The sequence below is a fragment of the Anomaloglossus baeobatrachus genome, chromosome 3 (assembly GCF_048569485.1).
Source record: "Anomaloglossus baeobatrachus isolate aAnoBae1 chromosome 3, aAnoBae1.hap1, whole genome shotgun sequence".
In the NCBI taxonomy this organism is placed as follows: Eukaryota; Metazoa; Chordata; class Amphibia; order Anura; family Aromobatidae; genus Anomaloglossus; species Anomaloglossus baeobatrachus.
In genome coordinates, this window is record NC_134355.1 from 543,438,850 (window position 1) to 543,451,144 (window position 12,295).

Below are 12,295 nucleotides of genomic sequence, written 5' to 3' on the forward strand. Positions count from 1 at the left end.
TCCATTCAGAAAGTATAAATGGCAAACTACAGAGTATGTAAGCTACTATGTACAGCACTCTAGAATACTGTATATAAGATGCGCAAGCCGATCTGTATAACATAAAAAAGACATTTATTATTCTCACCTAAGGGTTGGTCCAGTCCAATGGGCGTTGCTTGTCTCGGGTGCGGTGCCTCCTCTATTCTGTGCAGTCGCCGTCCTCCTTCTCAGCCTCGTGTGGATAACGCATCCTACATCATCCACACAGGTCGGCAGTACAGTCTTACGCAGACGCACTTTAATCTGCCCTGCTAAGGGCAGATTAAAGTACTGGAGTGCGCATGCGCGGGCGGCCTTTGACCTTTCCTCACGCCTGCGCATTACAGTACTTTGATCTGCTCCAATGCCAGCCTGTGTGGACTACGGAGGAAGCGTCATCCACATGGAGCTAAGAAGAACAAGGATGACTATCACAGCAGAAAAGAGGCGCCAGACCTGAGACCAGCAACGCCCATCGGACCGGACTGCCCCCAGGTGAGTATAATAAAGGATTTTTTTACGTTCTACACAGTGGCCTGGGCTCTTATATACAGTATACTATAATGCTGTATATAAGGGCCAACTGGTGGTGGCCGCAGCTTATAATGGACAAATCTGGTGACAGGTTCCCTTTAACCCCCTATTTCCCAGTCACCAGAAAACAAGCTCTGTAGTCAGAAAATCTCTTAATAAGGCCATGTCATGAGATTATCTGAAAGTGAACAAGCCCTTTAATGAGCTGATTTTGAAGGCAAAACAAAAGTGCTTAAGACCCCTACATAAAGCAACAATAATATTTCCCTTAATCAATCACTGGTGTCTGTACATTGCCATTGTGACTTGTAGGGATGCATTCCTCCCCAAGGCGTTCTTGTGTTCTTGAAAGTAATTTACTTTAGGCAATACAATATACATGGCAGCAATGGCAATATGAATGATATATCTATCTACTGTTACAGCCTTTGTATCCTACGTTTATCTGAAATGTATAATTGGAGGAGCAGTGACAATGGGGTGGTGTACCCACTGAATACATGAACAATGGGGTGGTGTACCCACTGAATACATGAACAATGGGGTGGTGTACCCACTGAATACATGAACAATGGGGTGGTGTACCCACTGAATACAAGAACAATGGGGTGGTGTACCCACTGAATACATGAACAATGGGGTGGTGTACCCACTGAATACATGAACAATGGGGTGGTGTACCCACTGAATACAAGAACAATGGGGTGGTGTACCCACTGAATACATGAACAATGGGGTGGTGTACCCACTGAATACATGAACAATGGGGTGGTGTAACTACTGAATACATGAACAATGGGGTGGTGTAACCACTGAATACATGAACAATGGGGTGGTGTAACCACTGAATACATGAACAATGGGGTGGTGTAACCACTGAATACATGAACAATGGGGTGGTGTAACCACTGAAATTTAAATGATGAAAAAATAATCCAGATCTAAAAATATTCGCGCTGATTTCATAATAGTTCATTCCTGCAGGGGATATGTGGGCTGAAGCAGGTTATTTGCTTCTTATCTGTGCATAAGTGATAAATGAATTAGCGGTCTGCTGGCAGAGCATTGCCCCTACATCACCCATCCTTACCACCCAGATGCCGCGGCTGAGCACACACTGTTAATAGCGTAGATTATTAGACAGTTACTCAGATGTTCCTAGGGATACAAGATACATATTTATGTTTGGAGGATAGCAAAACCTGATAGCAGTAGATGTGTGGATCATACAGGCTACTGTGGTCTCAGGTTCTCCAATGTGCAAATCCCCGCCATCTTGACTTCTCATTGGCTTCAAATGACCGGACAGACCCGTCTCTTCCTCTTCACCCCTGGCAGCTCCTGCACACTGCAGATCTGATCCATTTTTATTTCCTTTGAAATAATGGTCATGAGAGGCCTTATTCAGAGAGATCATGGCCACATAAAGTCACCAACTCAGAGACATTAGTGTGCAGTGAACTAAAATATGTTTTTCAGAAATTCTAAATGATCTCTAGAGAGTGTTGGTAAATTATGCTTGTTTGGCCCACAACTGCTTCTCCCGACCCAGCATACTCATGGATGCTCTGCTCGGCCATGGGGAGAAGAGAATATCTGCTTCTAGACATCTCTATCAGCAGTTTATATGCAGGAACAACAAAATGATTACCGTAAGGGGTACTTTGCACGTTGCGACATCGCTGCTGCGATGTCATCGGGTCAAATCGAAAGTGACGCACATCCGGCGCCAGTAACGACGTCGCAACATGTAAAGCCTAGATGTACCGATAAACGATTGCAAAAGCGTCGTAAATCAGTGATCTGTGTAGTGTCGGTCATTTTCATAATTTCGCTGCAGTGACAGGTACAATGTTGTTCCTCGTTCCAGCGGCAGCACACATCGCTGTGTATGAAGCCGCAGGAGCGAGGAACATCTCCTTACCTGCATTCACCAGCTATGCGGCAGAAAGGAGGTGTGCGGGATGTTTACGTCCCACTCATCTCCGCCCCTCGGCTTCTATTGGCTGCCTGCCGTGTGACGTCGCAGTGACGCCGCACGACCCGCCCCCTTAGGAAGGAGGCGGGTCGCCGGCCAGAGCGACGTCGCAGGGCAGGTAAGTGCGTGTGAAGCTGCCGTAGCGATAATGTTCACTACGGCAGCTATCACAAGATATTGCATGTGCGACGGGAGCGGATACTATTGCGCTCGGCATCGCTAGCATCAGCTAGCGATGTCGCAGCTTGCAAAGTACCCCTAAGTGTTAAAATTCAAACTGCCCGATCCCTTTCTATCCGGCTGTGAGAGAATAGGGAGCTTCTCATGAACATTAGATGGACAGCCAAACCCACCATAATTCATAGGATTGTCCAACTTTAATGTGCATTGGGGGCCTAAAGGTATCATGCACAGGGCCATGTTACAGAAATATTTTTTTACAATATTATTAAGGCCCCCATGCACATTAGATAGCTATCGTGTCTTGGAAGTCCTGTGTCCCCTTCTGGCAGTAGCTTATCTCCCTGCAGAACGGAAAAATTGTCCATGAAATTCAACAGGCCGGATCCTTCTCTCCCCCGATATAATTTGTCAGGATAGAGTTGAGAACATAATACATGTTTGACCGATATCGTCAGGTTTGTCCACCTTCAGTCTAATATGTATAAGTGTATGGGAAACTCAACTTTACTGACCAGTGTCAGGCAGCTGCTTCCAAGGCTAATAAAATAATGGGATGCATTAAAAGAGAGCATCGTTAACAGTCGCTCGTTGGTGTCACACACAACGACATCGCTATTGATGCCGGATGTGTGTCACGGAATCCGTGACCCCGGCGATATATCATTAGATAGGTCGTTGCGTGTAACGGGGCCTTTAAGTCTACCTTTAACCTTCAAAACTATGTAGCGGGGCCTTTAGAGAATATTCTCTCCAAATCAGATTACATGGAGATTTTGTCCTAGAACACAACATCTTAGGCAGAATATGCCAAATTATGGCGGCTCCATAATTATATAATACAGAGTGCTTATGTATTTTTATTACTAAAGCAAAAGGACACCGTATACCGAGCTATACTCTAATGAAAAATAATTCCAAAAACAAGAATTATCAATTTAATCTGGAAAGAATGAGCGATTCAGATAAGAGGGGTCCTGGCAATCTCGCCTGGTGCAGAGGATCTTGTGTGCGGAGTAGTTTTGATATGTTTGACTTTCTTTTCTTTCAGGGTGGAATTAGCTTACAAACACATGCTGCTATCGTCTCATAGATGTTTACCCCCCGACTAGACATCCAATACTTTCCTGGTTGTCTTTATTCTGAATGTGGCTCTAACTGAAATCTCAGAGATATAAAATACAACAAAACTAAGCTGTGGGATTGAGGTTGGAAAACTTGCATTTCACTGACTCCTATGAGATATTTGTCAGATTTTTCATTAAGCCTTCTTGTTGCTGGACAGGGCCCTATGGCATGGAAATTCCCTTTGAAGTCAATGTGATTTTCCATTCATTACACCTCTGACTGGCGCCTTCAAAGCTTTAAGAGACAGTAAATTGATATAAATAGACAATATTCAAGCCAACCTGTGATTGGATAACATTGTGTATATTGCCAGCCTAAAAACGACTGGCTTGTAGTGTGAGTATGGCTTATCTATTTCATCAGTGCAGAACTATTTACACACAGTCTACAAAACCTAGGTGACACCCATAATGGCAAGATTGATTGTCCCAAACTTTGACATTCAGAAGCCTAGAGAATTAATCAGGTGAGAAGGATGCTTTCAAGTGGGAATCTGTCACCAGGTTTTTGTTACCACATCTGAGCAGCATAATGTAGAGACAGAGACCCCGATTCCAGCGATGTGTCACTTACTGAGCTGCTTGCTGCAGATATGAGAAAGGGCTCGTGCGCACGTTGCGTACTGACATGCATTTACGCTGCGTATTGCACTGCAGTGTAAATGCATGCGTCCTGCATCCCCTGCACAATCTATGTATATTGTGCATGATACGTTCGCACATTGCTTTTTTTGAACGCAGCGATTTGGATGCTAAAATTTTGACTGAAATCCGTGCGTTCATAAAATGAGCATGTCAATTATTTGTGCGTTCTGGATGCAGCTCCCACTCTGTCTATGGTGGGGGCAGCAGCCATAGCGCATGAAATCAGCTTTTTTTAACAAAAATACTGCATCCATTACGCAGTGTTTCAGCAGCGATTTGAAGCACACATGTGCTGTCAAATCGCTGCAGAATATTCAGCAGTTACGTTCGCATGAGCCCAAAAACTGTTTTATCCGCTGAAGATCTACCAGTACTCTGAATGCTGAGCTCTGAATAACCCAGCCCACACCACTGATTAATAGCTTTCTGTACACTGTGCATAGGCAGGAAGCATTTCTACACTGTGCATAGACAGAAAGCTAACAATCAGTGATGGGGGGGTTTTATACAGATTTCATGAATATGGAGGACTACATAGCAGGAGGTTTACTAATCCTCTAGACATAATCTCCTGCTGATAAAATACTGATTTTATCAAAACTCCAGTAATCAGCCCAGTAAGGGGTGCTTCACACACAGCGAGATCGCTGCTAAGATCGCTGCTGAGTCACGGTTTTTGTTACACAGCAGTGACCTCATTAGCGATCTCGCTGTGTGTGACACTGAGCAGCGATCTGGCCCCTGCTGTGAGATCGCTGCTCGTTACACACAGCCCTGGTTCGTTTTTTTATTGTTGCTCTCCCGCTATGACGCACAGATCGCTGTGTGTGACAGCGAGAGAGCGACGAAATGAAGCGAGCAGAGAGCAGGAGCCGGCATCTGACAGCCTGCGGTAAGCTGTAACCAGGGTAAACATCGGGTAACCAAGGTGGTTACCCAATATTTACCTTCGTTACCAGCCTCCGCCGCTCTCACTGCCTGTGCTGCCGGCTCCTGCTCTCTGCACATGTAGCTGCAGTACACATCGGGTTAATTAACCCGATGTGTACTGTAGCTAGGAGTGCAGGGAGCCAGCGCTAAGCAGTGTGCGCGGCTCCCTGCTCTCTGCACATGTAGCGGCGTTATGATCGCTGCTGCGTCTGCTGTGTTTGACAGCTAAGCAGCGATCATAACAGCGACTTACAAGGTCGCTGTTACGTCACAGAAAATGGTGACGTAACAGCGACGTCGTTGTCGCTATGTGTGAACCCAGCTTTAGTGACAGATCACTGGTTAGGGTATCTGTCGTTATTCCAAATGCTGTTCTCAGATTAGGTGGCAAAACCAGATGACAAAATCCCTTTAAAGAGTAAAATTATCAAAATTAAGTTAAAGAATGCACTAACCTAATGCAATTGATAGATTCAATAGCATTCACTTCAATGTATATTATCTGAAAATGAAAGATGACTACTCGAAATGTGGGTCAGTACTAATTAGTACACATTAGTAATAATAACAAGAAATGTCAGCAAATCTGATCTCATCTGGGAAACTCGTCCTTGCCAGTGGAAATATGGGTGACAGTTAATCTGCTATGGTGGCAATATTGCTTCAATACTGCAGATCCAATGAAATAGCTGAATAGCACTTTTAAATACATTATATAAGTTAATACCTCAAGATATTAGACCACGTGCACACGTTGGGGATTTCACGAGTTTTTTACCTCAGCATCTGTAAGCCAAAACCAGGAGTGGGACAATCACAGGAAAATGGAAACACAGGCACAACTTGTGGATTTTGTTTCCCACTTCTGGTATTGGCTTACAAATACTGAGGTAAAAAACTCCCCAAATGTTCAGCCTCCATCTTAGGCCACGAGCACAAGAGTATTTGGGGAGATTTTTTTACCTCAGTATTTGTAAGACAAAACCAGGAGTGAGTGAAAAATGCAGCCGTGGTGCCCATGTTTCTATTATACTTTTCCTCTGATTGTTCCACTCCTAGTATTAGCTACAAATACTGAGGTAAGAAGTCTCACCAAATACTCAACGACGTGTGCACGTGGCCTAAAATGGAGGCTGAGTATTTGGGGAGTTTTTTACATCAGTATTTGTAGCTATATCCAGGAGTGGAACAATGAGAGGAAAAGTATAATAGAAACACGTCACCACTTTTATATTTTATACCTTCCTGGTTTTGGTTTATAAATAATGAGGCAAAAAAACTGCCCAAATGCTCAGCCTCCATCTTAAGCCACGTGCACAAGAGTATTTTTTTACTTCAGTTTTTGTAGCTAAAACCAGAAGTGGAACAATCAGAGGAAAAGTATAAAAGAAACACGTCACCACTTCTGGATTTTATACCTACACCTGGGTTTGGCTTACAAATACTGAAGTAAAAAACTCACCAAATACTCTTGTGCACGTGGCGTTAAGATGGAGGTTGAGTACTTCAGGAGTTTTTTACCTCAGTATTTGTAAGCCAAGACCAGAAATGGGAAAAACTGTATAAGTGGTGCCTGTTTTTATTATACTTTCCCACTGATTGTTCCACTCCTGGTTTTGGCTACAAATATTGATGTAAACAACTCACCAAATACTCAAGGTGTGAACGTGGCCTTAGACTTCCAGGTGATATTTTTTGCCGTGCCGATACGTGACCTGTGTGAGGTCGCTGCTCTGAGTCTGTCAGCAGAACCCCTGCCGGTTGTGTCTTCTGCAGGACTTCCCCACTCCTATTTATTAGGGAATTACTGTGAAATTAATTGCCGTTTTCTTTCCCTATATTAAAGTTTTTGTTCCCCTTCTATGTTTATTTTAAAAACCCCAAATATATAAATAAAAAAAACATCTTGCCCTGAGTAATTTTAGGCTGGTGTACTCCGTTCACATATGAGCTAGATGGCCCACTTATAGACACCCAAAGAAAAAGATCATATTCCTATCCCAGCGCTGACCCTGGTGGTAGAGCGTGAACTGCTGACAGGTTTGGGGAGTACACTGGGGGGATGTAGACCGTCTATATAAACATACAAACTAGCAATCCTAAACATGCCGGTTTTCTTTAGTTTGCAGTGTATGAAAACCGGCAGAAAATCCGCAGTTGCTAATGACTTTTACTGCAGGTGGTGGGGTAGAAAGGAATGTGTGAGGAGTCAGAGGTTAGAGAGTCGTCACAAATCTCCTGCACTGTGAAGTGTTTGCTGTTGCAAAGCTCCAGAGAATCCAGATCTGGCGCAGTATCTGCTGGTTATGGGCCACCTCACCTCCCTACAAGTTCACTTTGTCAGCTGTTTCATGTAAACATTGACAGACAGCAAACCAGAAAATCCTTCCATACATCAGTGTAGCAGAGCCGGCCCGTAACGCTACAAACATTTATTTACACACGTAGTAGAGCCGATATAGTCAGCTCTGTAATGTCTCTCCATTTATTAAAGGGAACCTATCACCAGATTTGGTGACTATAAGCTGCGGCCACCACCACCGGGCTTTTATATACAGCATTCTAACATGCTGTATATAAGAACCCAGGTCGCTGTATAGAACGTAAAAATGACTTTATAATACTCATCTAATGGTCACTGCGGTGGAGTTGGGTCATATGGGCGTCTCTGTTCTCCGATGTCGGCGTCTCCTCTTTTGGCCATCTTTGTCATCCTTCTTCTGAAGCCTGGGTGCATGATGTGTCCTATGTCATCCACACTCGCCGACATTGAGGTCCCGCACAGGCGCACTTTGATCTGCCCTGAGCAGGGCAGATCAAAGTATTGTAGTGCGCCTGCGCGGGACCAGCGAGTGTGTTTGACGTAGGACGCGTCATGCACACAGGCTTCAGAAGAAGGACGAAGATGGCCGAAAGAGGCGGCACCGGCACCAGAGAACGGAGATGCCCAGATGACCCAACTCCATCGCAGCGACTGTTTAGGTAAGTATTATAAAGTGATTTTTACGTTCTACACAATGGCCTGGGCTCTTATATACAGCATGTTAGAATGCAGTATATAAGAGCTCACTGGTGGTGGCCGCAGCTTATAGGCCCCAAATCTGCTGACAGGTTCCCTTTAAGGCCTCCTTCAGATGGCCGTAAATCACATCTGTGTTTTGCAAGGATGAAACGTGTTCCTTATAATGTATGTGGCTATTCACATGTTCACGCTTTTTTCATACAATGAATTCCGCAAAAAATCAAGGAGATGTCAGTTTTTGATACCAGTAACGGATCAAAGTTATTTATACTAGTCTATGGGTCCCTGAAAATCAGGGACAGCTCACAGATGATGTCCATGTGTTGTCCATTATTAACGTTGTAATGTATAGGGGAAGCTTTTTAATTTATTTATCTGATGCTGAAAATTGACACAACACTGACCAAACACTGATGAAACGCAGATACAAAACATTGATGAACAAAGTCCCATGATTTTACACGCAAGAACAATTACTGATGCCAGAGTCAGGCCTAAATCAAAGAACTAAGATAACGCTGTGCCTTCACCAGCAGTCCTATGTAAAATATACAGATAACACACAGGAGTTGTGCACTAATTCCCAACTGCTCTACTTTTATAGCTACAAATAGAGATTAATAATGGTCTGATCATTTCTAGAGGGGAATAAGGTGGACACTTGAAGTTTTTCAGCTGTTTGAAGTTCTACAACTTCCAAGTTGAGAGATATCAGAGAACAGCTGTCACATCATAGGAATCCAAAATTATGGGATGCCCATAAGGTCTTAACCTGTTTGGTCACATATGTTACTCAAGCAGCACCTTATTTTAGGGGTCAAAATGGGAGCACAATGACACCACTGGTATAGAGGACAGCCATGGTAATGATTGGGTCTCTAAAAGAAGGCAATGATGTTACAGTTTGCAAATTTAGACTTAAGTCTAGACTTAGATCTGGCTGAAATAATTCCCACTTCCAGGAATCTGTTGGAATAAAGTACAACTTCTTAAGAGGCGGTGTAATTTGACAGTGTGACCAGACAGCTACAATGCGTCCTAGCACTCGTTGAACTATGGACGCTATATATTCTCTATGGAATACAAACATGAAATATTCTGGAGAACCGCACGAAGTCCATGACCTAGGGGTGGGCACAGACAGAAGAGGGCCCCTGGGAAAGAACAGTATATGAGCCCTTTGCAGTCCAATAGTTCATCATAATGGACCCCTTTATGTGTTAGTGACACAAGCTGCTTTGGAGGTGGTAATGGGGCCCCTTACCTGTTGCCCCCCCCTTACCTGTTGCCCCCCTTACCTCTTGGTATCATTATCTGTTGGCCTCCTTACCTGCTGGTCCCATTATCTGTTGGCCCTCTAACCTTTTGCCCCCCCCCCTTACCTATTGGCTTACTTACCTGCTGCCCCCCTTTACCTGTTGGCTATTTTACCTGTTGCCCCCCACCTGATGGTCTCCCTTACCTGTTGCCGTCATTATCTGTTGAACCCCTTACCTGCTAGCCCTTTTATCTGTTGCCCCCCCCACCTGTTGGCTCCCTTACCTGTTGCCCCCCCTTACCTGTTGGCTCCCCCTACCTGTTGGCCCCCCTCACCTGTTGGCGTCATTATTTGTTGGACCCCTGACCTGCTGGCTCTATTATCTGTTGCTGTCTTACCTGTTCCTCCCCCTTACCTGTTGTCCTCCTTACCTGTTGGCGCCATTATCTGTTGACCCCCTTACCTGTTGCTCTACCCTTACCTGTTGGCGCCATTATCTGTTGACCCCCTTACCTGTTGGCGCCATTATCTGTTGGACCCCTAACCTGCTGGCCCCATTATCTATTGCCGTCTTACCTGTTGTCCTCCTTACCTGTTGGCTCCATAACCTGATGCCCCCCCTTACCTCTTGCTCTACCGTTACCTGCTGGCCCCATTATCTGTTGGCCCCCTTACCTGTTGACCCCCTTACCTGTTGGCTCCATAACCTGATGCCCCCCCTTACCTCTTCCTCTACCCTTACCTGTTGGCGCCATTATCTGTTGGCCCCCTTACCTGTTGACCCCCTGTGTGTCTGCCCATGCCATAACCATGTTATTATATATTATCAATGACACAATTCAAGTTTTTGATTTTTGTACCTAACTTTTGGCTTTGTGTACAGCAAATTAATGCCCCAGATTTGTACTGGTAAGTTAGTACCCGCTGATCAGTAAGGATAAGGACAGTCTATCCTGGCATGATGCTTGAAGTTCCCTGAAATGTTCGGTCTAGATCTGCACTCAGCATGTTAGGCCAGGACTAACCATAATACCCTCCGTTTCTCGTTACATACACTGATGAATATGTTTATCGAGTCCTTTTACTATATTATACTTTTAGCTGATACGTCACATATTAGGAAAATGTAGGATCCATTCACATTCCTATTATGATACAAGAAATTCTATGGCTGGGCTATGGTTTTGGCATAATGTAGCCAGAACAATGTCTCAATGTCTGACATATTAACCTTTTGAGTAATTGGTGCAAACTATTCTCTTGTATGTATGAGGCTGCTTGCATCATGGATACTGTTTAATGCCACCCTGTCCCATGCATTATTAGGACCACTCTACTTCATCCAGGGCAGGATCAGATTTATGGTGGTGACTTGCACAGTTTTCTGTGCTGAACTTCACTCGTGTCTGTCAGCTAAAGAGTTAAAGCTTCACTGTACAGACACCCCTGGTTTATGGGATTGCATAATCCACTGGCAGGAAAGGAAATAGCAACATTCCTTAGCAGAGTCCTGTGGGTGGAAAGGGGTTAATGCAATTCCCTCTCTTATCCGCAATCCTACATAATGGTATTTAGCATGCATGAACCCTAAACAACGATGTAACCCCCCAAATTGTGAATGTCCACTTACTTTAGGAAATATCTCTGGCCAGTGTGGGTGAATGCCATCTCCCAGCCCGGTGGTAAGGGCAGCTCATCTGTCACATCGTAGGACTGCTGGCGGAGGTGGGCATGCTGCTGAGCTGGGCTGGGGACGGTACCGGTACCAGCACCTAGCTGCAGGGAAGCAGGAGACGAATGAGATCGGACGTGTTGGATCCCAAGCCTTGGGGGGTGACTTCCAGAATCTGTGCTAGATTGCCTGGAGTGGGAGCCTGAGTCTGGTTCCTGAAAGAAGGACTCTGGTAGGATTTTTTTCCTCCAGGAATTGGGTTTGGGGTTCATGACAGAGTTAAACAAGTTCTCCAAGTCTGTGTCCAGATCCTGGGTGACATGGATCACTTGCTGCCCTGGTGGGGGGAGACCTGGATTCTGGTTCATTCTTGAAGAACCAAAAAAACAAGTACAAGAAGCCTGAGGAAGATCACAGATTGTCCTGGTTCACACCAAGAAGCAGAAATAGAAAGCGAGAAGAGCTGAGATCCAGACACTGAGCTGTGGACAAGTCCTAGAAGGCAGAGAGTGTGAAGGTTCCCCAGAAGTGGAGCATTGTAACGTCACAGCCTGGAAGTCCTCTCCTCTCTCTGACCTGGAGCAGCCTCTGGGAACCTAAGGTCCTCTCCAAAGCCTGGTGTGTGGGTGGCTCTGCTCCCAGATCCTCAGCTGCTGTCTTCACAGTGTCCCTAACAAAAGTAAGAAAATGTCAACTCACAGGACAAGGAGAGGCGTCTCTTCCCTGAATAATGCATGAGCTGTGCCCTGCCCTGCTCAACCTCCTCCTCCTCCTCCAGACCGGGACTTTACCTTACAGGGCAAGAGCCTGAGGCTCCGACTCCCACATGCAGTTCGGGTTACAAGTGTGGGTGAAAACGTGCAGGAGTTTGCCTAGAGATCACTTTCTGAAGTTTCACCAGCCATTGCCCTCACCGAAAGTTGTATAA

At 45.0% G+C, this 12,295-nt stretch overlaps 1 protein-coding gene across 1 annotated transcript in view; it reads right to left on the reverse strand.

The window, feature by feature from the left end:
* Positions 1–12,079, reverse strand: part of WWTR1 (WW domain containing transcription regulator 1) — a 127,668-nt gene extending 115,589 nt beyond the window's left edge. Inside the window, exon 1 of the mRNA XM_075340810.1 lies at positions 11,326–12,079. Within this exon, the coding sequence (XP_075196925.1) occupies positions 11,326–11,735 (410 nt within the window). The 5' untranslated portion in view covers positions 11,736–12,079. The remainder of the gene's footprint in view (positions 1–11,325) is intronic.
* Positions 12,080–12,295: the final 216 nt, after the last annotated feature.